The sequence below is a fragment of the Anolis carolinensis genome, chromosome 1 (assembly GCF_035594765.1).
Source record: "Anolis carolinensis isolate JA03-04 chromosome 1, rAnoCar3.1.pri, whole genome shotgun sequence".
Taxonomy (NCBI): domain Eukaryota; kingdom Metazoa; phylum Chordata; class Lepidosauria; order Squamata; family Dactyloidae; genus Anolis; species Anolis carolinensis.
The window spans coordinates 329709938-329737706 of record NC_085841.1 but is presented as its reverse complement, the minus strand read 5'-3'; the positions used below and the strand labels follow the sequence as shown (position 1 = coordinate 329737706).

The window sequence follows — 27769 nt, the reverse complement described above, 5'->3', positions numbered from 1 at the left end:
TTTATTTGCCAGTGTGAGTTTCTGCCAGAGCCTGATCCCAGAAGGGCAGTTGGTTCTCGCAGAAGCAGAGGCAGCAGGAGGACATTTTTGCTCCCTGGCTTCAGGTAGGATTTGGCTAAGATTTGGCTAAGATTTTAAACTGAGTGTGGGCTTGGCTCCTGTGGTCAAAGTCTAACTGTTGTGTGACTGTTGTGTTGAAAGAGAGCCAGGTACTTAAGTTGATTGACAGCAGGCATTGTCCCCTGTTAATTGAGTTTCTGGGAAAGCTTTATTTGCCAGTGTGAGTTTCTGCCAGAGCCTGATCCCAGAAGGGCAGTTGGTTCTCGCAGAAGCAGAGGCAGCAGGAGGACATTTTTGCTCCCTGGCTTCAGGTAGGATTTGGCTAAGATTTGGCTAAGATTTTAAACTGAGTGTGGGCTTGGCTCCTGTGGTCAAAGTCTAACTGTTGTGTGACTGTTGTGTTGAAAGAGAGCCAGGTACTTAAGTTGATTGACAGCAGGCATTGTCCCCTGTTAATTGAGTTTCTGGGAAAGCTTTATTTGCCAGTGTGAGTTTCTGCCAGAGCCTGATCCCAGAAGGGCAGTTGGTTCTCGCAGAAGCAGAGGCAGCAGGAGGACATTTTTGCTCCCTGGCTTCAGGTAGGATTTGGCTAAGATTTGGCTAAGATTTTAAACTGAGTGTGGGCTTGGCTCCTGTGGTCAAAGTCTAACTGTTGTGTGACTGTTGTGTTGAAAGAGAGCCAGGTACTTAAGTTGATTGACAGCAGGCATTGTCCCCTGTTAATTGAGTTTCTGGGAAAGCTTTATTTGCCAGTGTGAGTTTCTGCCAGAGCCTGATCCCAGAAGGGCAGTTGGTTCTCGCAGAAGCAGAGGCAGCAGGAGGACATTTTTGCTCCCTGGCTTCAGGTAGGATTTGGCTAAGATTTGGCTAAGATTTTAAACTGAGTGTGGGCTTGGCTCCTGTGGTCAAAGTCTAACTGTTGTGTGACTGTTGTGTTGAAAGAGAGCCAGGTACTTAAGTTGATTGACAGCAGGCATTGTCCCCTGTTAATTGAGTTTCTGGGAAAGCTTTATTTGCCAGTGTGAGTTTCTGCCAGAGCCTGATCCCAGAAGGGCAGTTGGTTCTCGCAGAAGCAGAGGCAGCAGGAGGACATTTTTGCTCCCTGGCTTCAGGTAGGATTTGGCTAAGATTTGGCTAAGATTTTAAACTGAGTGTGGGCTTGGCTCCTGTGGTCAAAGTCTAACTGTTGTGTGACTGTTGTGTTGAAAGAGAGCCAGGTACTTAAGTTGATTGACAGCAGGCATTGTCCCCTGTTAATTGAGTTTCTGGGAAAGCTTTATTTGCCAGTGTGAGTTTCTGCCAGAGCCTGATCCCAGAAGGGCAGTTGGTTCTCGCAGAAGCAGAGGCAGCAGGAGGACATTTTTGCTCCCTGGCTTCAGGTAGGATTTGGCTAAGATTTGGCTAAGATTTTAAACTGAGTGTGGGCTTGGCTCCTGTGGTCAAAGTCTAACTGTTGTGTGACTGTTGTGTTGAAAGAGAGCCAGGTACTTAAGTTGATTGACAGCAGGCATTGTCCCCTGTTAATTGAGTTTCTGGGAAAGCTTTATTTGCCAGTGTGAGTTTCTGCCAGAGCCTGATCCCAGAAGGGCAGTTGGTTCTCGCAGAAGCAGAGGCAGCAGGAGGACATTTTTGCTCCCTGGCTTCAGGTAGGATTTGGCTAAGATTTGGCTAAGATTTTAAACTGAGTGTGGGCTTGGCTCCTGTGGTCAAAGTCTAACTGTTGTGTGACTGTTGTGTTGAAAGAGAGCCAGGTACTTAAGTTGATTGACAGCAGGCATTGTCCCCTGTTAATTGAGTTTCTGGGAAAGCTTTATTTGCCAGTGTGAGTTTCTGCCAGAGCCTGATCCCAGAAGGGCAGTTGGTTCTCGCAGAAGCAGAGGCAGCAGGAGGACATTTTTGCTCCCTGGCTTCAGGTAGGATTTGGCTAAGATTTGGCTAAGATTTTAAACTGAGTGTGGGCTTGGCTCCTGTGGTCAAAGTCTAACTGTTGTGTGACTGTTGTGTTGAAAGAGAGCCAGGTACTTAAGTTGATTGACAGCAGGCATTGTCCCCTGTTAATTGAGTTTCTGGGAAAGCTTTATTTGCCAGTGTCGCGCGCGCCTGACGGCGCGCACGAAAAAGGCACCTTTACTAACTATCCTTTGCAGTACATACAGGAAACAAAGCAACATAAACAAATACACAAAGAGGTGGTTTGTTGCAGTTTGCGCATAAAGTGCGTGCATATTACTTAACTGTACAAAGATCCCACTTGGCCACCACGCTCACCAAGAGATGCAACAAAAGCAAAACATTCCCATCACATGCACCAGCTGTGGCATGTTCCGCTTTTTCACACAAAAACTAGACAACTACATCTGCTCCAAATGCAAACAGATGACTCTGATGGAGCAGAGGATCCAACAGCTCGAGCACCGTATTAAGACCCTTAAGGACATTCAGGCACTCGAGCTCTTCTTGGACACTGCACAACACGTTGCTGTAGATCAGCAGCCTGCATCACACCAACACCACCAAGACCATGATCAGGAACCTTATGGGGAGATCAACTCAAAGGTAGACAACCCTCAGGCTTGGAAGGAGGTCACCCATAGAAGGAGACGCAGGACCAGGCAGCCTCCGCAGAACTCCTCTGCTCAGCTGCATTTACACAACAGATTTGAAATTCTTACATCATTAACATACAATCAGGAAACACATCTTGTGGAGGACCACAGTTTCTTAGATACCACTCAGTGGACCACCCTGGATCAATGCGCAGGGGATACCCCTGACGGGGAGAGTGCATCACCACAGTCACACTTATGTAATCATGCAAATGCTCCATCCCCAATCATAGACCAGGAGCAACAGGAACATCCTTGGGAGAGTAATGGGCTCTCGGATGTATCTCAATGGATTGTCATTGATGAATGCACTGGGGATGTTGAGGAGGAGGACAACACTTTACACCTACATGATTCACTTCAACAGGAACACTCTTCAGGGGACATAAACACTGTCTTGCACAAAAGGGAGCCTGTCAATCCTCAAAGGAAACAGGTCTTGGTAGTAGGTGACTCCCTCCTTAGAGGAACGGAAGCCATCATTTCCAGACCGGATGGGATGGCTCGAGAAACATGCTGCCTCCCGGGGGCAAAAATACACCATATCACTCAGAGGCTCAGCAGGCTCCTAAAGCCCCATCACCCTCCCCACCTTATGTTGATTCATGTAGGTACCAATGACACCGCTAGGCATACTTTTCAAAAGATCACAAATGATTTTCGAGCTCTGGGAACAAAGCTAAAACTGTATAATGTACATGTGATCTTTTCATCCCTCCTCCCTGTTGTAGGACACGGCTCTACAAGGGCCGAAAAAATAGTACAGGTCAATAACTGGCTCAGAAAATGGTGTCAAGAGGAGCATTTTGGCTTCCTTGACCATGGTCTACTCTTCCAAGAGGATGGACTACTGGCAAGCGATGGGGTGCATCTCACACAAGTAGGAAAACATCTTTTTGCACACAGACTCACAAACCTCATCAGGCGCACTTTAAACTAGATCCACTGGGGGAGGGGAACAACAGCCTGGCGAACACTATATTACCCACGACCACAAAGAACCGCCGAAAGGCTAAACGGAGGGCTGCACAAACACAGCAAGGACCAAGTACAGAGAGCACAATAATCCCAAATAAACAGTTCAAGGGGAGGTCACAGGGGCTTACATGTCTTTACACTAATGCTCAGAGCATGGGAAATAAGCAAGACGAACTCCAACTCCTAGCACAGCACCACACATACGATGTCATAGGCATCACTGAAACCTGGTGGGATGACTCCCATCACTGGAATTTAACCATTGAGGGCTATAACCTCTTTCACAGAAATAGAACAAAGGGGAGAGGAGGGGGAGTAGCTTTATATGTCAAAAACAGTTACGTTGCAGAAGAAATGCAAGACTGTAATCCGGGAAACCAGCTTGAAAGCATCTGGATAAGAATCAAGGGAACCGGGACTCAAAAAGATCTTGTCGTGGGTGTCTACTACAGACCTCCGAGTCAGGATGAAGGACTTGATGAAGCCTTCTGTCAACAGCTGACCAAACAGGCACAAAGAAGAGATATAGTAGTCATGGGCGATTTCAATTATCCCGATATCTGCTGGAAAACAAACTCAGCCAAGAGTACAAAGTCCAACAAATTCCTCACTTGCCTTGCAGATAATTTTATGGTCCAGAAGGTAGAAGAGGCAACAAGGGGATCAGCAACTCTTGATCTAATCTTAACAAATGTGGAAGACCTGATCAATACAGTTGAAGTGGTTGGATCCTTAGGGGCAAGTGACCATGTGCTCCTGCAGTTTGCAATACAAAGGAATGCTGAAACTAAGACAAGTCAAACACGCATTCTGGACTTTAAGAGAGCTGACTTCCAAAAAATGAAGGAATTACTGAGCGGCATTCCATGGACGCTGATATTAAAAAACAAGGGAGTTAAGGATGGATGGGAGTTTTTCAAAAGTGAAATACTCAAGGCGCAAATACAAACAGTGCCAACAAAGAAGAAAAATAAGACAAGTGCAAAGAAGCCAGAATGGATGTCCAAAGAACTTCTAACTGAGCTAAAGCTCAAAAGTGACATGCACAAGAAGTGGAAAAGGGGAGAAATCACCAAAGAAGAATTCAAACGTATAGCCAACACCTGTAGGGAAAAGGTTCGCAAGGCTAAAGCGCAAAATGAGCTCAGGCTTGCCAGGGACATAAAAAACAACAAAAAAGGCTTTTTTGCTTACGTTGGTAGAAAAAGGAAGAAAAAGGAGGCGATAGGGCCATTGCAAGGAGAAGATGGGGTGATGGCGACAGGGGACAGGGAAAAGGCAGAACTACTTAATGTCTTCTTTGCCTCGGTCTTCTCAGAAAAAGAAAGCCATCTTCAACCTCAGCAACACGGAATGGACGAAGGATTGGGGGAAATCCAACCCCAAATAGGGAAACAAGTTGTCCAGGAACACTTGGCCTCTCTAAACGAATTCAAGTCCCCAGGGCCAGATCAGCTACACCCAAGAGTACTGAAGGAACTAGCGGAAGTTATTTCAGAACCACTGGCAATTATCTTCGAGAGTTCTTGGAGAACGGGAGAAGTCCCAGCAGATTGGAGGAGGGCGAATGTGGTCCCTATCTTCAAGAAGGGAAAAAAGAACGACCCAAACAATTACCGTCCGGTCAGCCTCACATCAATACCAGGCAAAATTCTGGAAAAGATCATTAAGGAAGTGGTCTGCGAACACTTAGAAACAAATGCGGTCATTGCTAATAGTCAACACGGATTTACCAAAAACAAGTCATGCCAGACTAATCTGATCTCTTTTTTCGATAGAGTTACGAGTTGGGTCGATACAGGGAATGCTGTGGATGTAGCGTACCTGGATTTCAGTAAGGCCTTCGACAAAGTCCCCCACGACCTTCTGGCAAACAAACTAGTAAAATGTGGGCTAGACAAAACTACGGTTAGGTGGATCTGTAATTGGCTAAGCGAACGAACCCAAAGGGTGCTCACCAATGCGTCGTCTTCATCATGGAAAGAAGTGTCAAGTGGAGTGCCGCAGGGCTCCGTCCTGGGCCCGGTTCTGTTCAACATCTTTATTAACGACTTAGACGAAGGGTTAGAAGGCACGATCATCAAGTTTGCAGACGACACAAAACTGGGAGGGATAGCTAACACTCCAGAAGACAGGAGCAGAATTCAAAACGATCTTGACAGACTAGAGAGATGGGCCGAAACTAACAAAATGAAGTTCAACAGGGACAAATGCAAGATACTTCACTTCGGCAGAAAAAATGGAAATCAAAGATACAGAATGGGGGACGCCTGGCTTGACAGCAGTGTGTGCGAAAAAGACCTTGGAGTCCTCGTGGACAACAAGTTAAACATGAGCCAACAATGTGATGCGGCTGCTAAAAAAGCCAATGGGATTCTGGCCTGCATCAATAGGGGAATAGCGTCTAGATCCAGGGAAGTTATGCTCCCCCTCTATTCTGCCTTGGTCAGACCACACCTGGAATACTGTGTCCAATTTTGGGCACCACAGTTGAAGGGAGATGTTGACAAGCTGGAAAGCGTCCAGAGGAGGGCGACTAAAATGATTAAGGGTCTGGAGAACAAGCCCTATGAGGAGCGGCTTAAAGAGCTGGGCATGTTTAGCCTGCAGAAGAGAAGGCTGAGAGGAGACATGATAGCCATGTACAAATATGTGAAGGGAAGTCATAGGGAAGAGGGAGCAAGCTTGTTTTCTGCTGCCCTGCAGACTAGGACACGGAACAATGGCTTCAAACTACAGGAAAGGAGGTTCCACCTGAACATCAGGAAGAACTTCCTCACTGTGAGAGCTGTTCGACAGTGGAACTCTCTCCCCGGGGCCGTGGTGGAGGCTCCTTCCTTGGAGGCTTTTAAGCAGAGGCTGGATGGCCATCTGTCGGGGGTGCTTTGAATGCGATTTCCTGCTTCTTAGCAGGGGGTTGGACTAGATGGCCCATGTGGTCTCTTCCAACTCTACTATTCTATGATTCTATGATTCTAATGTTATGGTTGGGGGTCACCACAACATGAGGAAGCATATTAAGGGGTTGGGGGCATTAGGAAGGTTGAGAACCACTGAATTAAGCCACAGAGGCCTGAGGTGCTAATATGACTGATTTATATACTTATGAGGAGCAAGAAGGACTCTGTAGAAAAGGAGAGAACAGTGAGTAGAGATAGTAAAGGGCCAGCGTGAAAGCGTTTAGAGTGTCAATCCTCTACAGGATCCAACAAATTGGAGAAAAGGAGCACCAAAGGACAACAAAACCAATACATCAAGCTTTTATCTATTTCGTGTCAAAAGCATTGCATAACAAATACATTTTAAAAATGATGAAAAAAATAGAGGAAATCACAAAACAACTAAATAATGTCAGACCAAAAGCAGGCAACAGCAACTACATTGTCCGTAGCTTTAAGCAACTCCTCCTCTGTACATGAGGTAGGACATTGTGGGCAAGCATACATACGCAGAATTGTTTGTTCTGCTCTTCACAGCTGACAAAAAAATAATCAAATAGTCTCGAGGAGCCGCTCAAATCTATTTTTGAATACCAGAAAATCAGGGGAAAGCGCGAACGCAGTCCCCCACTACCACAAATTATGCAGTCGAGTTTCCCGCATTTGGGGAAATCGCAGGGGTCAGCACACCCGGAGTGCAATGGATGAGCCTCACCCTGGGAAAACCTCCTTCATGATCAAGGTGTCTCCCCTGCCAGGTAAGTATGCTTTCTGCCTCGCCTGCCGCCTACCCCACCCGTGCCGCATACACTCTAACGTACGGCGGGCATCGTCTCGTCCCTGCCTTCAACACCTCATTTCTTTCCTTCTCGAAGTAAACCCCAATCTGTGGGGCAAGACCCCCTTCATCCGGCTCCTAAACCCCGAAACGCCCGGGTTTGCGCTCTCCCACACTGCCCTGCAGCGGGGCCTCATTTGCATCCCACCCGCCCTTCCCGAGCTGAGCTTCGGAAAGGGAGACAAAAAGAAGCGGAGGGAGCGCCCCCTGGCGGCAGAGAGAGAGGGAGACAGGTTTACGCACGGAGCCCATCGCCTTTCCCTCGCCCTCAATTGCCTCCTTTCTGTTTTTCTGGAAGGAAACTACAAGACCTCCTAAGCCGCGGGACTAGACTCCCCTTTTCTGCCATCCCTGAACCCTGAGACGCCCCGGTTTGCGCTCTCCCATAATGCCTATCCGTGGCACCTCATTTGCATATCACCCGCGAAACCCCGCCCCGCTGCCGCCTTTTCTTCACGGCTGCGCGCTCCTCCTGGGCGGGGGAAGAGGAGCGGAGCAGCGCCCCCTAGCGGCAGGGAGAAGGAAAAGCTTTCCTCGCCCTGCCTCCAGGGTTGGATCTATGTCTACACTGCCAAATAATGCAGTTTACCCAGTTGGGTAGAGGGTGGGGAGCTCACCTTGAGCCCCGAGGAGACGTGGGTAGCTAATAAACAACAACAATTTACCCTTGCATTTCTCTGATCCACAGATAGTGGAAGCACTGCATATTTATAAAAAGGGAGCAAAATACAGTAGAGTCTCATGTATCCAACATAAATGGGCCGGTAGAATGTTGGATAAGTGAAATGTTGGATAATAAGGAGGGACTAAGGAAAAGCCTATTAAATGTCAAATTACGTTACGATTTTTCAAATTAAGCACCAAAAACATGTTTTACAAAAAATTGACAGAAAAAGCAGTTCAATACAAGATAACATTATGTAATAATTACTGCATTTATGAATTTAGCACCAAAACATCACAATGTATTGAAAACATTGATTAAAAAAACATTGGCTACTAAAAAATTGACTACAAATAAAGATAGAATTGCGTAAAATGAACTTACAGTAACAACATTGTTGGAAATTAAATTCATTAAAAGTCCAATCTTTGCTGCCTAGAGAAACAGCTGTGGATCAGGGCAGGAGGCAAACTGTGCTGGATAACCCAGAACACTGGATTTTTTTTTCCGTGTCAGAAGCAACCTGAGTTGCTTCTGGAGTGAGAGAATTGGCCGTCTGCAAGGACGTTGCCCAGGGGACGCCCGGATGTTTTTACCATCCTTGTGGGAGGCTTCTCTCATGTCCCCACATGGAGCTGGAGCTGATAGAGGGAGCTCATCCACACTCTCCCCGGGTGGGATTCGAACCTGGCAGCCTTCAGGTCAGCAACCCAACCTTCAAGTCACAAGGCTTTTATCCCCTTGGCCACCGGAGGCTCCAGAACACTGGATAAGTGAATGTTGGATAAGTGAGACTCTACTGTATATTCATTTCCTGAGAGAATCCTTTGTTGGGAGGTGAGAACACAGAAATGCTGGACAACTCCTAACACCCACCATGCCAGACTAAACAGAGAAGCCATTGAAATCCACAAGAATGTGGACAATTTCAACAGAAAGGAAACCATTAAAATGAACAAAATCTGGCTACCAGTATTTAAAAAAAACTCTAAAATTAGGACAGTAAATAAAGAGCAACACTCAGAAAACGGAATTCCAGACAGGAAAAATCGGGGCCAGCTAACACCTCCCAACAAATGATTTTCCTAGGCAGGAAGCAGCCACCCCTTGAAGCTGCAAGGCTTTTCAATGTTAATCAAGGTGATTAATTACAACATTCACACTTGCCTCCAACAGACAAGAGTTCTCCCCTCCCCAACCTGAACATTCCAGATATATAAACCCCATTGACTAATTTCCAATATGCCTCACCTCTGTGATGCTTGTCATAGTTGTGGGCGAAACGTCAGGAGAGAATGCTTCTAGAACATGGCCATACTGCCCAGAAAACTCACAGCAACCCAATTCTTCATTATCTTCTTATACAGCAAACACTTTTTCACACAATGCCTAATTAACTTTCTGTATTACAAACGGCCAGTGGTGATTTTTGACAAGTGATTGTTTATCATAAGAAATATGTCGACATACATTTCCCCAAATCATTAGAAATGCCAACTCCCAGGCAATATCATGTTGTTGTATGCCCTCAAGACACTTCAGAGTAATGGTGACCCTATGGCAGACCTATCACAGGGTTTTCTTGGCAAGATTTGTTCGGGGGGGGGGGGGGGGTTGCCATTGCTTCCTCTGAGGCTGAGAGAGTGTGACTTAATCAAGGTCACCCAGTGGGTTTTCATGTTTGAGCAGGGACTTGCACTCTGTCCTCCCAGAGTCTTAGACAGATACTTTTGACAAAGTCTACAACCTAGCATGAACCATTTCCCACCATTTTTCTCCATTCAGCAGCTGTGCTATATAAATTGTACATATTTGGGGCCTTGCACTCTTATTACCAACATACTTGTGTGCCTGCTCATAATGACATGTAAGACCTTTGCCATCACTTCCCTCAAAAACAGAAATAACTTGTTCACCTATTAATTCAAAAGAATCATGAAAGGCTTACAAACAAATGGGTAGCATGGCATTTACTGTTTCCTTCCTTATAAAAGCAGGACCATTAATGAATGATTCCACTTTTTAGCCAGTATGAGAACCAATGTCAGGAGAGAATGCTTCTGGAACACGGCCAAACAGCAACCAAATGATTCCGACCATGAAAGCCTTTGACAACACATAGAGCCAAGGCAGCTTGTAATGTAAGTTAAACCTTAATAAAGGGCAATGAAACAAAAATAATGGCAAAAATAAAGCACATCCCAATTAAATGGCCTTCTGCAATAGGGAATTCACAATTGAATTCCTGGGTAAAAAGGGGCTTTGCCTACCAGTAGAAAGATATCAGAGGGAAGCCAAGCAAGCCCCTCCAATAGCCAGGGGACAGCTCTTGCCAAGGGTAATGGGCACTTTTTCAATTCAAAGATAATAAACACACAAGTGGTTAAGAGCACAAAGTTTTATTGAAAAACAGGCAAAGCATACAAACTTAGCAAGTCTATCCCTCAATCATCCTGTCGGGAACTCTGGGGACACAATGCCTCACAAACCAAATCTTACAGCACCGATTTCAGTCTGTAGTGAAGTTCAGTGTAAAGCTAATGTCTTTGGACTTGTATGGACACCTAAGTTGCCTAAGTACTTTGTCTCCCTTCAAGCCGTGGGGAGAAGAGGGTAAGAAATAAAATTATTATTATTAGACTGGAATAATCTTAGTAAATCAATCATGACTATTCTTTAATCCAGCTACTCAAAACAGACTACCAACACCACAAAGAAACATTATTCAAACAATATACTGACGTCAAATATCATCAGCTCATGTAATTATGAAGGTCAGCTGGTGAAAGGAAGGCATTGAAAAATAGCTTACTGCTATTTAAAAATAGCTTAATGCTTTCATTAAAAAATCCTTGATAATTTACTAAATTGGGAGCCACAAAATTAAAAAGCAAAGCAAAACTATGCACACATAACTCATTATACTCTTTCCTTTGTGACAATGTATGTTACAAAAACTGCGAATACTAGATTTTAGTCTCTTGTAAATCATGACATTGACACAGATTGGCTTGGATAGGTCAAGTCTGTAAAATGTAATTGATTCTTAGAAGCCTAGTTTAGATTAGTGATGAAATAAGACACTTAAAATCAGGCAGGGTTGAAATTTTATGCATGCACATATGTGGGCACGGAGTATGATACATGCATGTATGTGAACACGGATTTCTTACAAAATAATTGATGCCATTTTTAAACATCCCCTGGTGGAATAGAGATCAAGAATGTAGGAACACATAGGATGTTGGCTTATACTCAGTTCAACCAGTGCTCCATCTAACTTAGAACTGCACAAAGCAAGGGTTTGTGCTATACTAAGCATCTCTCCAGATATTCCTGGGCTGCTGGAAGATGTAGTTACAAAATATCTTAAGGCCATACTTTGCCAACTCCTGGAACTGGGATTGGCAATGTCTTCCTAAAAGGCCTTTCTCAACCCTAGTAGGAGATTCCAGAGTGGAATCTGATGTACGCTTACCATTTTCATATTGATTTTATCAACTGGTTATAGTCCTTCTCCAGGTATGTTCTAATCTTTACCCATTAGTAAAAAGTCAATAAAATAAAAACAGCACCACATTCAAAACCTTGTTCCGTTTATTATTAGCTGGTAAGGCTGTTAAATCAGTCTCAACAGCATTCAGGAATTGTATACTTACCTGCATCAGAGCATTTAACAGTCACTATTTACAGAGCTGCAACACACAATATCACAACTTCACATCTTCTGCAGAAGCATGTTATCTTCATAGGTCACAAAATGGGCACAAGCATTCTGTTATGGAGAGCCTAAGAGTTTAAACATCTTAAATTAATACCACCTTGCTCATTATTAAAGGTCATTGTAGATCTTAGTCTGTACCCATGTACTCATGTAAATTTTGAGCTGAGGAGCCCTAAATAATTTGGGTGGCCCAAAGATGGACCCTTGGCATTGTCATACTGAGATACTTACTTCTTCGTCAATACAATCATGGCAATACTGGAGCATCATTATTTATAATGCTAAAATTTACAGTATTGCTCAAATGTTGGCATTAAATATTTTATATTCTTTCTTCTTTTGGCTACAAATATTAATTTGGCGTCCTTAAGAGAAATGAGAAATGAATTAATGAAAAACCACACAAAGGATAAGTACTTCTGTTACTGGACTGTTTTATTCCAGACATTCTGGTAGGAAATAGACATTAACATTATATATGCCTATAAAATATAGTTTGATGCTATACCACTTCTTATAAACCTAAGTACAAAGGAATTGTATAGCTTAGAGAAAATACTCAGATCATACCTACCTGTCACCTGGATGGGAGGTGGAAGCCTCTTGAGAATCTCAGGCCCATGCAACTTGGAAAAGAGACAATCAAATTGACACCCAGAAATTGTGATTACATCTCCACTGCAATCCAGTGTTATGTGAGTCATGAAGTAGTACAGTGTCTCTGGTGACCTGTCATAATGCAAGAAACTTTGGGTATTGCACTATCATACCTCATTTGCCTCATACAAGTTTAATAGTCTTGTGAGATCATAAAAGCCAAGATTTACTAAATATGCATTCAATAAAATGTTTAATAATTTTCTTGCAAAATGGAGGGTTGTGCTACAAAAGGAATATTTAATAGGCAGAGAAACAAACTTTGTCAAAAGCTTTGTGAAAGGAAAGCACATACCTTATAATGCCGGCTTTGAAGGTAGGTGGCTTCGAAATAGTTGAAGTATAGTCAAATCACCCTCTGAATACTGAAAAAAAATGCTATCATCCAGGGATGGTGTGATGCAGTGGATTGAACTCTAGAACCAGACCATGGTTCTAATGCTTCCTTGTACGTGAAGCTCATTTGCTGACTTCAGAGTCGTCACTTTCCCATCTGCCCCTGAATGAAACCTACCTCATTTAATTTCCCTCAAAGTGATTATAAGGAAAAAAATTATTGCTATACACTTCTATATATTTGTTTAGTGTTTTGTTTTATGGATTTGTGATCATATGGCATAAGAAAAACAATTGTGTTGGATACATTCATTTTTGCTGCCTCTTGTCTCAGTCCTTTGTTCAATGAGGGCAGCTTTTGCCTATATTGATTCCTCCAAACCAACTGAACTACAACAGAAATTTCAAAGACAAAATGGAGGCCTATACCTCCTACACTATCACATGTATGACATTTTTTTGGCCAGATGAAGCAGCTAGTGGAATCTTGAAAGCTTGGCTGATGTGTTTTGTGCACTTTGGTTGGGCAACAAAGGCGTCACTCTTTTGAGGATTTTGCTTTATTATACAGCGAAACAGTGCCTGAAGCTCCATTACTTGAACAGAACACAGCTTTCCTACACAGTAGCTTTTTGGTGTGTACGGATACATATTTACTGACATTCTATCACATGCTATAAGAAAGGTCTTATTTCTCTGGTTCTTGAAATTTTGATCTTGCCCATCAGGAGCCCTTGAATGGAGCCCTTGGAGTCTATACATAGTTTTGAACTAAAGAGTCAAATTGGAACCCTTTAGTTCAAAATCCATTCTGCTGCATATGATCCTTCCATGAGGGGATGTTATGTATGCAGTTGAGACCTTAAAGTTAACAGATCTGGGGGACCTCAACTTTCATGCCAAGAATATTTAGCAGTCTGGCTTAGGAGTAGATAACTTCCATGGAGCTCCTGTGATGTATTTGACTCAATATAGCAATTGATTTAATCATTCCTTTTGGGTGTGAGAAGCCCGATTCTGTTACTGGTGGGTTACAGCAAGTTGTTACAATCAAACTATTTCCACAGCATCAGCCACCCCCATCCTGTTGCTGCAAAGACAGAAGTTATTTTAAAAGTATGACTTAGACAATCAATACTTTCTAAATGCTCTGGAGGCTTCTAAGAATTAGAGCACACATACTTACCAAGATCTTGGCCTTACTATGGGGTGGTGAATAAGGCACACTAATGTGTCCCGAGTACCCTTCTCATGCTGTAGATCCCATTGGTTTCTACTGTAGTGTTGTACATAGAGGAAATTAATGAGAATTCTCCATCACAGAATTCCTAGTCCCTCACCAAACAACAGCCTCCAGATCCTATAGGATGGAGTCATGACAGCTGAAGTGATATCAAAATGCTGTGATCATACAATGTAGATGTACCCAATGTGGCTAATAAAACTGGGTATCAACCTCAGAAACCTGTCAAGAGTTTGGAAAAGTCACATTTTAATAAACATTGTCAGCATCATTCAGTCAGTGTCTAGGAGCTGAAGTTCCAAAAAGGAGTGTGGTATAATTGTTTGAGAGTGGGCTAGGACTCTAAGAGGCCAGGATTCAAATTTCTGCTTGGCCATGGAAACCAATTGGGTGACCTTGAGCAAACCATACGCAATCTCCTCTTTTGAACAAGTCTTGCCAAGAATACCCATGATGCATTCGATCTAGGTTTCTGTCAAGCATTGTGAGAGACAGATCACACGGTTATGATTGGCTATGATTATGACAGTATGTATGTGATAGGGTAGATAATCCTGTATCGTGTGGCAGTGAAGGGAGAAAAAGTTTATTTTGGTGACTCTACTGGATCCTTTAGTAGCTGTCCAGTGAAACTTTCTTGAGTGACATGAAGGCTTCCTCCATCTGGCAAATAATATTTTCATATGCTTGGTGGCTTGTGACACCTTTGCCAAGCAAGACCTTAGAAAATGCAGAGTACCTGAAACCATTCTTGCTTCAAGAACAGAATTAGCATTAGTCACCCCGACAGATGACTATTTATCAGGTGAGGGAAAATGATCAAACTGCTTCCTTTTCATTTCTCATATTTTATACAACTGGCAATATCCAGGATGGCAATATAAAGTACTTATATTGCTATAGTTCTGTTTGTACCTGAGGTTTCAATTCCACAGAATAATATTGGGATCTGTGTCTCAGCTTCTTGATCATGGTGCTGTAGATTAGACAAAGCAGTCGTGACCCCAATGCTATTTAGCATTTGTATGAATGACAATGAGGATTTGAACTTAAGTGCTATCAGTATACTTAAAACTACTTTTGAAACATCCAAGCTGAGCAAGTCTATGAATGACTTGAATTAGTACTGTGATACAGAAAATTGGAGGAAGTTTACCAGTAAGTCAAAATATAATCTTGAAAAGATAGAGGCACTATTAGTATTTTCTGGTCTCAGAAACTGGGTAACTCACCTGTTATGGATAGGGTTGCATTTCTACGGCATGTATAGGTATGTAGTTTGGAGGAGCTCGGGGATTCATCTGCCATCGGAGGCTCAGGCAGCCTCTATATGGTAACAAACCTCCTTCTTATCGACTCATACAGCAGCTGTGATAGTTCTTGGACATGCCTAGGCAATCTAAAACGATTCATGTATCAATAACCTCAAGACTGCCCTGCTGTAATGCATGTCATGAAGGCTGCTGTTGAGACTCATTCAGAAGCAAAAGCTGGCCCAGAATATGGTGGTTAGACTGTTCGGCGGTGCTCTCTACTGCATAACGTATGATTCCTGTGCTGAAAGCTATTCACTAATATACCAATTACTTGCAGAGCCAATACATTATTGTTGATATATGAGGCTATAAAAAGTTGAGGTTATCTACTGTATAGGTAGATCACCCCAGTCTTTATAAGCCATTTCAGGAATACAGGAAGCTATTTTATACTGAAGTGAAAACTTAGGTCCATCTAACCCAGTACGGTGAACAGTGATTTATAATGGCTACCCAGTGTTTCAGAGAGACTTAGTTCCCAATCTTATCAGGCACTCCTATTCATGTACTGAGCCCAGTTCTAGGTCATTTCCAAATCAGACGAGAGCAGGAGGACTCACCATGCCACAGTGAGGTGTGGAGGATTTGGGACTGTTTCCTATACAATGATAACACCCAGCTGTATTTCTGTTGCATCCAAGTCAGGTATGGCCACGAATCAGCTAGAGCAGAGCTTTCCAAACATTTCATGGAGATGACACACGTTTTAGACATGCACCATTTTCAACACAGTCATTAAGCTTCCCTAGCAAACAAGAGCCTAAACCAATCCCTAATAAGTGATATGGACACATGCTTAAATGGTAAGAACAAAGTGTATGGGAGTACAACGTATCACATGAAAACCTTTTATTTATATATTGAAAAATGGTTTATTGTTTATTTCATAGACTCCAGGGATTTCTCACTACATTTGTGCGACATACCTAAATACTGCAGCTGACACACTAATGTGTCATGACACAGTTTGGAAAGCTCTGACCTAGACTATTGTGGCACCTACTGCAAGGAATGTTCTTCCCATTGAGGAGTGTACCCACTGAAAACTTAAAATTTGTTTGCACAAGTGTTTTTCTGGTTTGTCAGCATAGTCTTGTAATGTGAATGGAATATTTTACTATTTCTTATTGATCAGTTTATTGTACTATGTTATGACTTTATTTTGTGAAACACAATGGAACTATGTTATGAGTTTATTTTTGTGAACCACAATGCCATACAGCCCGGAAAACTCACAGCAACCTACAATGGAACTCTCTGTGAAAATGAAAAGCAGCACACATAATTTTAACAAATACACAAATATGGCCATTCAACATTTTTTTTAAAAAAAACAATGAACTGATATTAGAGATGCAGCATAAATTTAAGAAAGGGCAACATCTTGATGGATGGAATTTGTAACACAATTATTTTTACAATACGTAGCATATTTGAGCTCTCTCCAATGCTTATATTCCCACTGATGTTCTGTAATGTTGGGTTTTGTTACGCATGATGTATTCAGTTCTTGTTTACAACAAGATGATGAATGAAACTGGAATAACTGTTACTAGTTAAATATAACATTGTTGGATAATGAGCAATGGTCATGCAAGTAAAAACTAAGTAGGTACAATTAATTTCAGTATAGAGTCAATGGCATTTTAGTATCTCAAAGGCAAGACAATATTCTATGGGTTTTTTTTCCATGTCAGGAGCGACTTGACCGACTATTTTATGTAATGCAGTGGGGAAAACAATGGAATAAAAACAGTAATAAGTAGACTAGTTGATATTCCACTTTGATCATTATTAAAAGCTAGTATTTCTAATTTAGTGTGAATGCACTGAACAAACACAAAAATGAAAGATTAAAATGCAAGAAAATAAAGAATAAAACACTACAGTATGAAGAATATTAGCATAAGAAAAGACTTAATATAAATAATAATAATAATAAACTTTGTTTATAACCTTGACTTGTGTACAAATCTGTCACTCAACATTAGGGTTTAATCACAGAGTAAGTATAACGAGAACACTCAACTAAACGTGAGAATAGTCTCTATAAAGATTTGTCAATGAAGTGTTAAGGATATTAGGTCTAGTGCTTGCACTGAGAGGGTTGTTTTTCACATGCCAGTTATAACATTGCAGAAGAGTGTGTGTAGTGTGGTAGCAAGGAACAGCTTGCAAGTTCAATTAATTATCAGATCCTGTATCCAAAGATTTTATGACAAAACTGCACACTCATCATTCTGGAAACAGGAGATTCTGGAAAACTGATGAGTTCAAGTTATAATGCACAATTACAAAAGGAATGAAAAAAGAAATGGAAATATGTACAATACACTTCTTATGAAACACATTTAGTGTTATTTGTTCAATTGGATGAAGTGGCTCTATTGTCCACAGATATCAGTGAAATGAGCTAATGAAAGCAAATAAATTCATTACTAAGGCTTATTTATTTCTAATTTAAATTCATTGTGAAAGTTGGGAACCTTTGAGAATTTGTTCTATTTCATCTTATTGTTGATTCTATCAATATATTTTTGTCTGCTTCAGATATGTGTAAAAAAACCCCATCTCTATTCCACAAATCACAAGAAAGTTCCTTCCACACGCCTTATAAGTGAAAGCTACACAAATCTCGTGATTTCACAGGAATGCATGATAATGGACACATAAATCAACTAGTGATCTCACCTTTTTTAAAGCAAAAAATCCTCTAGCATTTCTGATTTAAATGTCAGAAGTAGCTGAATATCACTTCAGTGGTTGTGGAAACAGATCTTTCCTCATATCCATGACTGGCAAATATCACAATTATGAAAAATAAAATGTTAGATATACTTCATTTTAACACCTTACACACTACGACTTCTGGTGATGCAGAATTTAGATTGCCCGGGTACAACACCCCCCCCCCCCCCCTCAAAATACTCAGTACAGAATGACTGTGAAAGAGCTTGCCCCACATCATATGTTGTTCTACACTTTCAATTCAGGTTGTATTTAACCAGTGGCAGAAGTGGATTACAAGTTGTTATGAGACTTCAGATTGGAAAGGTAGTCACAAAAACCACATCTCAAGTTCTATGCATCTACTCTACCAGGAAGGAACACTTGTATACTTACTTACCTTATATGTTTGTATGTCTGTGAAGTTCTAGACTTGTGTTTATTTTTTAGAAAATAATATATTTGTTTCAAATATAGACAATGTTGTTTTGCTTACGTTATAGAAAGTAAGGTAATATAATGTCATGTATAGCTAAGTACTGTATTGTTTTGCATGAAATAAGGAAACAGTTTGTTGGGAGAGTTATTGGACTTTGGTGGAATGTCCAAATGGGATTGTGAAAAGGCTGTTGCATATCATAATCTAGGTCAGTTAGAGTTCGAGAGTAAAATTAAGAAGAGTGACAGTTGTTAGAATAGTCAGAGGACAAAGTGAAGTCTGTTGGGGTGTTTTAGGAAGGATAATACAAATAGTCACGCATTATGTTTTAAAATTTTTATCCCACCTTTCTTCCAGGGCATAAATAACTATAAGAGCTAAGTTAAAGCATTATTTTATAACACATTTGATCAACAAGTAATTGTGAATAGTTTCATTACTGTCTTCAGTTAAATACATGATTTTGTTTATATACATGCATATTTTGAGATCACTATACTGAGATTAAGTTATTGACGAGTCAGACACAGAGGTGTCTGTGAATATGCAATTATACAATATCTTTGATTATTATTTTTGTGTGTGCTAAGAATCCACATGAAAGTGATTTTTACAAAAGCAGCTCACTCAGAAGAAGTTTGTTACAAGTGTTGATAGCAATGGGATAGAAAGAAGTCTCCACAGATTCCCAACAGCAGACCAGGATGGTGCTGATCCAAACAGATCATGAAATAAAACTAAAATTGTTCTTTTAAACTATATAAATCAGGTGATATGGCAAAATGTACAGGCAATCCCCGAGTTATAAACATCTGACTTACAAACAACTCAAAGTTAAGAACAGGGGTGAGACAACAGGAAGTGAGAGAAATCTTTCCCTAAGTAGGGAAATTCATTCCTGGAAACTCTTTTCAGGTGTCTCAACTGGAGCTCTCTCACCAATCTTTGTTTCCACAACAAACTAAATTTTTCAAAATCCAAAATACCACAGGGATAGAAAGTGAGATGAAATCTTCTGAACAGGGATACAGACCTCAAACATCACAGGGGTATCAGCCCTTCCCTATGCTATCCAAAGCTTATATATACACGTGTGTGCGTGCGTGTGTGTGCACGTGTGTATGTGGCTGGAGTTACATTTAAAAACGTACCTGTTCCTACTTATATACAAATTCAACTTAAAAACAAACTGATCTTGTTCGTAACTTGGGGGCTGCCTGTACTGGCAAATTTGAATGCAGTTGAACACTGTGATTTTATGTGGTTATTAGAGCACCAATTAGAATATGAGAATTAAAATATTATTCGATATAGTTTGATATTCATTACATAAAGGAAGAGTGACAATCTACAGTGCTATATGCCGGTATATGTAACGTCTCTTCTTAAACAATATAACTGAAAAAATACATGACTGGTGAAGAAATTGTAAGATTTGCAAAGTTTACTACTATATCACTTTATAACAAGATTTTTGCCTCAGTCTAATCTGGTGTGAGTTCAGCCCACTGTGGGATGTTATTGGTGCATTTGATTAGGATTTTATCAATATAAATGTGAGGTTTATATAAACATAAATAAATTTAATAAAAAGGCATGTATCAATAGAAATATGTGGAAATGTAACAAATATTGTGGTGAATGAATGCTTAGGGGTAAATCATCTATATTCTTTAAGCCGGGCTTAATGAGGCTGGAGGATAGATATCTCATATGCCATATGTGTCCAGTTCTGCGCCAGAAACATCCTTAACACAAGTGAAAGCAAATAAAAAGAGCTTTACTTCAGCCAAAATAAAGATAATGCAATTTAGAAAACAGAAAGCAATATCTCGATATTAATCTTCAAGTAAAGTCAAAACAAAAGTCTTTGAAGCAGACATCAAATATAGCTTTTACTAGACAGGCTTACGAATTGTCAATAACAGGTTTCAGAGATTCCACGCTATATGTACACGATGCTGGGTTCAGGCTCTTTCTCGAAAGTAAGAAGGTTGCAGCCAGCACTGGGCTCTAGCCTTGCTGCTAATTTGTGGCCCTTAACTTTCCAGCACAGCTGACCCTTGGGCAAGGTCTGATTGCTCAGTGTTCTCTCTGCTAGCCTAAGCTGACCTTCTTCTGCCTTCTTTCTCCCTTTGTCGCTCCAAAAAAGTAGGGATCTCTGCCATATCTGTTATCATTCCTCCCTTGTCTTCATCATCACCAGTTAATCCTAAATCCCCAAGTCCTGCTGTGTCTTCAACCACCTCCTTCTCCCTCAGAATCAGAAGACCAATGTACAACATCATGCAAGTGAAAGTATTGTTTTAACAAATAAACTATCTTGCTGTTACTGACCAAAAGTCTATCTAATCCAACAGTGCCTAGAAAGATCCCACTGGTAAAACCATGTAGAGAGATAATATCATCCATAGTTATTGACATCAGTGTTTGGTAACAAGTGATTCTGTATTGTGTTTCTGTGTATGGTCACCTCAAATTTCTGCATGACGTCCAAGGATGCAGAATTGCCAGGAACAATGCTTGAATCTAAACCAAACTGTTTTAAGAGTGTGCAAAAAGTGAAAACTTATAGAAATGTAGCCCAAACCCTCCCATTAGCTGAAGTAGGCATGCAAGTAGCATTCCTTAGGTATCATATGGAGGTTACTGCTGCCATATCCCATGTCATTTATATGCACAGTAGTGAACATCCAATCACTTGCTCAGTGTACTAATGGTACTGACCTCAAACTATGGAAAGCTCTCCCACTGGTTACAACATGCAGATGTTAAATAGCATGGGGAAAATGAATGGAAGCAGAATCCCTCAGTACCATTTTTGGGTTCTTCCCTTCAGAAAAGAATGAAGCCACTGTAAAAAAGTGCACTGAAGACCATGACAGAATACTATGATCAACAGCATCAAAAGCATCAAAGCAAGACATTCACTAAAAGGACCAAACCCAATTTTGTCTTATTGCCAGGACAACAACAGATTGAAATGGATGTAGAAAATCTGCCTCACCAAGGAACACCTGGAGCTGAGAGGCCACTACACGTATTAGCACCTTAAGGCATCCTATTACCTTTTAGCACCTCTCAAAGGTACAAACATCCCACTTACATCCAACTTCTAGTTACAAAAAGCGGTGAGAAGAGGAAAAAGACTCATAGGAAAGGCAAAGCTCCACTAAAGCTTTCTCGCCAATCCTTGTTTCTATGACAGCCCAAAAATTTCAAAATCCAATTGTCACAGGGACAGAAAGTAAGATGCAATATTCTTAACAGTTGCATAGACAGCAAAGCAAATGTTACAGGGGTCTTAACCCATCCCTGTGCTATCCAAAACTAAAAATAAATTGGCTGGAATTACACTTAAAAATTGTACCTCTTCCGACTTACATACAAATTCAATTTAGGAACAAATCTACAGAACCTATCTTGTTCTTAATCCGGGGACAGCTGTAATCTGATAAATGGATGAAGAATCTTAAGAGCAACAGCCTCTTTGCCAGACTTATTAGTTATGACAAAATCTCTATAATAGTCTTATGTTAATTTCTTAATTAATTTTAATTTTATAAATATATATTGCAAATCAGAAAGGAAACAGAAGAAAAAGTGAGATTTATAACCCAACTCAATACATTTATAATCCATCTATAGAAAGGAATTTCCTGGATTTATGGAAGGTTAACACTTGCCTATGAATAAAATACAAATAACCCAAATTAAAAAGAAGATACAGATACACATAAAGAATGGCTGAAGTCAAACTTAAAAGTTCAGTACCTACAAAGTCATAGTCATCCACTGGGATTCACATCTGTGACAAATGCTTTCCAAGTTAAAACCACATTTGAAAGCAATAGAAAAATTTTCTATTGATCCAATCAGATCTTCATATTTCAAGATTTTCCTCACTGAATCACAAGTTCATTTAAACCTTTAATATTACAAGACATAATTTTTAATTTTTATACAGACATTTAAGTCTACTCAACCCCATCCCCCCCACCTTTTCCCCATCCCAGTCAGCAAAAGAAACATATTATATTTCCCAATAATCAGTTCATTACTCTTAATGTCCCTTTATTTGTTAGTCTTTCCCCCCACTTTTTCATTTTCTTCTTCCACTTTTTCAACTTCCTCTTCCTCTTCTTTTTCTTTATCCGCTTGGGTGCTCTCCTTCTCATTTTCCTCCTGCTCCTTCCGCTTTAGCTCTTTCCTTTCCTGTGGCACCCCTTTACCCCTTCTGTGCCCCTGGCTCTCATCGCCTGCAAGCTGTTGTTCTCCATTCGGAAAGTCCTGGGCGTATTTCCTTAGGAACTGTTCAACCTTCCCTGCATCTCTAATGACTCTTTGACTTATGGTAGAAGGAGATGCCCTTTGGGAAGAGCCATCGAAAGGGGGTGCCTTTGTTCTTCAGTTTAACCACCAGCGAATTAAATTCTTTCCTTTTTCTGTGAAGCCTTCCCGGGATTCTCCTTCATCATTAATATTTTCTTTCCCTCAGTCACAATTGGGGTTTCATATTGTTTTTTCAGCACTATCTACTTAAATGTTTTGGCAACATACAGTCACTGGGTACTTTTTTTGTCTATTTTTGACTATTAAGTATATTGAAAGGACTAAGCATATCAGACTAACAGAGCCCATAAAACAGAAGGAAATAAATCATCTACATTACTGAGTGAACAGTGGTTACATGCATGTTATAATTTGATAAAAATACCTAGATCACAAAATATAAGGCCATTTCTATATGGTCTACGTCAACCACTACTTGCATATGCAGTTTTAGCACCACAAAAAGATGTCTGCAATGAGGCAGGGTAGAAGGAGTCATTAATATTTATAAAACATATAATAGATAAGTAAGTCAGTGCAGCCAGCTTTTGGGTGACCTGTTGTGCAGCCAGTAATTGTGGGTAGCCATTCCCCTTGATAAATGTGCCAACTGTTTGTGGATTATTTCTCTGGGCCACCTCCAGTCAGATCTATTTACAGCTAGACAGGAAGAACCCAGGCCTGAATACTGATTGGAATCTGACTGACCCCTGTGATGGCATATGCACAAACAGTAGAGAAAGGCTTAGTTGAAATTCAGAAATGGGCAATTGTGACCTTCCAGAAATTGTTAGACTTGTGAGTGCATCTAATACTTCACTCCTAAGTTATGCCTTTCCATCTAGTATTATATTTAAATCTGTCTAAATCAGGTTGCTATCTCAGGTGGACAGCTTCTGCTACCAACAAATGTCTCATGGCAATATGTCTCAGTGCTAGCCATGAACTTCTTTTCCTTAAATGTGTGTATGGAGAGACTACATTAAGGTTTAGATAAGAAAAAGATAATTATTTTAAACATATTGCCTCCTCCCCAGAAAAACGATACTTCAAAGAGATTTTTCTAACCATCTTTGTCCAACTTCAGTTATTATTCTGGCTTTGAGAATACTATAGGGTTCCTTTATATCATGAGATATGAGAAAATAAAAACAATAGGAGTGCCATCTTGACCTCTACAAGGTCTTAAAAGCTTTCAATTTTCTATGTCTTTATACAATTACCATAAAATGCAGGTCCAAAAATAATTTACAAATAACAAAAAATAGCATGATATAATGGGAAAGTATACATACGAATAAGCTTTCGTGGCATTTTAACATTCAGATATTCTATTATCATTCTGAGAATGAACAATTTTTAAATTATACATAATTAATCAGACTGGAAAATGTCAAGTAAACAAATGCATTACAATAGGAAACCAAACCATTCATGATATACTGAACTGTGGTCCTCTTCAATATGGAAATATGCCTTCATCAGTACTAATGTGCTCATGAATAGGAATTGCCTGCAAAGCAATCACTGACTGACTAAACAGAATCTGAAGCCGCTTTCAGATCACCCTCCCCGTTTCAAACTAAAACTAAGAACAACAATTTCAAAGATAATTAACAAAAAAAGCCTCATTCAGGCTTTCAATCCAGCATCTTCTCCAGCCATATAATTCACAACATAATTGGAAATCTAGAAGGGTAAATGTATTTGTTCATTAGCAAATATGTGAAGCCATGCATGTCATGAGACAGAGAGAGCACTGTATGGAAAGTCACTCAACCATCTTTCCTGAAGGCAACTTATTTACTCTCTGGTGTAAAACAAAGGCCTCTTGGAGCAAAGATGTTTTTTCTCTGTGCATCAACTAATGCTTTCTGGTGCATGTTTAATTTTTTGTGTGTATAATAAAAATACTTCGAAAAAAATGTTTATAAGGAGTCAAAATTCTCTAACAACCAAAGCCACCTGGGCTCATTCACTCACATTCTTCTATATGGGCCTTTTGAAAAACAGTCTGCAAAAAGACAGATCACATATTTTTTAAAGATAGCTGTTCACCCACACAAAGAAAGAGCTCACATAAAACACAGCCAACTACAGTATAATTCACTAAATTCTTAGTGAAAATTTATTGTTTTTTTTCTAGTACAATAAACTACAGTTTGTACAGTATAAAATAACAACAGCCACAAAGCAACAATGCAATAGTAATGCTGACATTCTGTGATAATACAGCGAAGAAAATGTTCTTGGCCTTACCATTTCATTCTACTGCAAGCGTAAAAGCTAAAACTACAAATTTTAACACAAAAACCTTCTTTCACATTTAGATGCAAGAAGACTCCATGTAACTTGGGGATCCTGGACAATACCAGTTAAGAATGTGGATGTACCCAACAAAGTAAAAGTTTTAAAAGAAAAGTACACAACTTTCAAGATGGATAATGACCTTCTCCATGCTACCCTGTGTTCTGTTCTCACCAAAGCAAACGGTCTGCAAAGAAAAGACAACATTTACAGAGAACAAGTCAATTTTTGAGCCTGAGTGAAATACCCACATAGCTGCAAAGTGGTCAGATGTTTCTTGAAACATTTCTCATTGTGATGTTTTGATTTCAAGAATTGCCTTTCTTTGAATCATAACACCTCATACAGATTAGAAATAGTAAAAAGACAAGTCTATCTATGACCTCATGAGCAAATCATTATATAGAGGAGGGTACATTTTTAGTTCATTTTCAAAATCACACAAGAGGCATAGCTCTTACCTTAAATGAAGAAAAGCTCCACTTGACAATTGCATCAGATGTATTTAGTACGATTGAGGGCCCTTTCAGCAAAATGACCAGTTTCATCTGTGATTTTTTCCCAATCGGTTTGTCCAACAACAAAGCCAATAGCTCTTTTTCTGTCTGCATCTTTTTTCTCTTCAAGGTCTGCCCACCTCACCTAAAAAGAAAAAAGAGCTGGGATGAAACTTGTTTCAAGAAAAAGAAACAAGACTTTTAAAAACCCAAATGTATCAGGCAAAGATTTCAAACACTTCCAAAATGGGATGGCAACTCTATTTAGTTGAAGAATCTTAATATACTGATTGAGGTGGACACATCTTAAAGCCTGACTCGATTTCTACAGCCTGCATAATTTCAGAAGTCTACGTAATTATTTCCAAACAATGCTTTTGCTCAAAAGGAAAGGTAAGATAAAAGTCTAAGAGAACTTTTGTGCCTTATGGTCCTTTATAAAATTCGGCATGAATGAATTGGTGCTTGTGGAAAAATAACCCAATGTTCCTTTTTTCAGAAAGAACTTAAAACATTTATGTTTCACTACTAGCTATTGGAATACCAAATTCTTTACTGAAAAGATTATTTTAAAAAGTTGCTTATAATCCTCTTGCAGTAAAATGTGTGGACCTCACAAGTATGGAATTCTCATATTCTATCTCAGTGAACCTGCTCCAAGGTCCCTTCTCATGTAAACATGAATTCCCACGTCCAGAAGTATATCACTTGAGGATATGATTTTTGCTTTTTTGTGTGACATGATCATGTCTCGCCTATTTCATTCATGTTCTTGTTACTTCCTATTTTGATGACAAAGCTCTCCTGCTGTATCAGAAGACTGCGAAAAATCAGTCCTGTTAATGCAATAAATCAGGACAGTGTTCATCCTGTTTAGTATACTTAATTCTTAATGGTAGCTGGTTTTCAAACTCAGTTAATTTTTTTTAGTTCTGATATCAAGACTGAGCAGAAAAAAATAGTTCAACTTACTGTATCTACTTTGCACTATCTATATATCATTATTTAGCTCTAAATTTTAGATAAAACGAGACAGCAATGAAACTGAGAATGAAGTACTGAAATAATAAGGAATAAAGATCATGCTAACCAATTTCCTCAATCTTTCTTTACTACTCTCAAGATTAAAAAAAGATGATGTAATGGAACTAACACTGAGCCAAACACTGAGGAGAAATTACACAATGATTTCTGTTCACAATTTTAGCACATATTCCTTTGTGAAAGGATGCAAACTGTCCTTGAATAAAAATGTAAACCTTTTTTTCTTGCTGTAGTGATAGGACAATTGCTCCTTTGCATTCAACTGTTTAGTGTAGTTCAGGGTGTGTAAAGGATAATTTCCCAGATGTTATCAGCTGGATTTCAGTTCCTATCATCCTTCACCATTAGTTATGCCATGTATCATTCCTGGGAGATGAAATCCAAAAGCAGCTGAAATGCTGTACTTTGCTCATTCCTGGTTTAGCTGATTAGCTTGGGCAGGAAGAGACTATATATTCAAGATGCATGTCCAAAAGTGTATTGTACTGAAAATAAGGCAATGGATGTCAATTGCTTCTGGATACTGTTCACTTCCACTGAAATGCAGAAATGAAACCACCCATAGAGTGCAGTAAAGCAAGGCATGTTAGCCAATTGTCTAGGCAATAAAATGTGTAACCTTCTCTCTACCACCATTCTGCAGCAGTAGATTGGAACAATGTCTATAGGTATGAAAACATGGGTAAAGGATAATAAAATGCTGGGTTTTTGTACATTCTTCTAAACATCTATTTTGGATGTAAAAATTACATTTCATACATATTTGTTACATCGCTAAAGAGAGCAAATTATTTTCCTGGGGATGTGTGGGACATCAGAGAACATTCCTAATGTCTATCCTCAAGCCAAACTGCTTTTCTAAAAAATATTTAAAAATGTTTCTGCAAAATATTTTTTTCTGCAAAATATTTATAAATATTTGTTTATATTTAAGTTTTCTCTTTTCCTAGTTATGTATTTATTCTTACTAAACCATATTTTTTGCTCTTAGCTTTACACGGATATTACTATGCTATAGTCCTTTCAGCCACCTATATAAGATTAGACATGCTGAATTTCAGA

General features: G+C 39.9%; 1 protein-coding gene and 1 non-coding gene across 5 annotated transcripts in view; both read right to left on the bottom strand.

Moving 5' to 3' along the window:
* Nucleotides 1–7185: 7185 nt before the first annotated feature.
* Nucleotides 7186–7349, bottom strand: LOC134295732 (U1 spliceosomal RNA). Its single transcript, XR_010002369.1, has one exon. It is a non-coding gene; the product is annotated as a U1 spliceosomal RNA (small nuclear RNA).
* The window catches only part of ylpm1 (YLP motif containing 1), a 78833-nt gene continuing 58254 nt past the window's right edge, over nt 7191–27769 (bottom strand). For 3 of the 4 annotated variants that reach the window (XM_062968311.1, XM_008124123.3, XM_008124168.3), the window contains 2 exons: nt 25628–25808; nt 7191–25353 (listed from right to left, as the gene is read on the bottom strand). In XM_062968311.1, coding sequence (XP_062824381.1) covers nt 25662–25808 — 147 coding nt within the window. In that variant the 3' untranslated portion in view covers nt 7191–25353; nt 25628–25661. Of the gene's footprint in view, nt 25354–25627; nt 25809–27769 lie in introns of those variants that run through there. The other variant, XM_016991315.2, reaches the window with a different exon arrangement.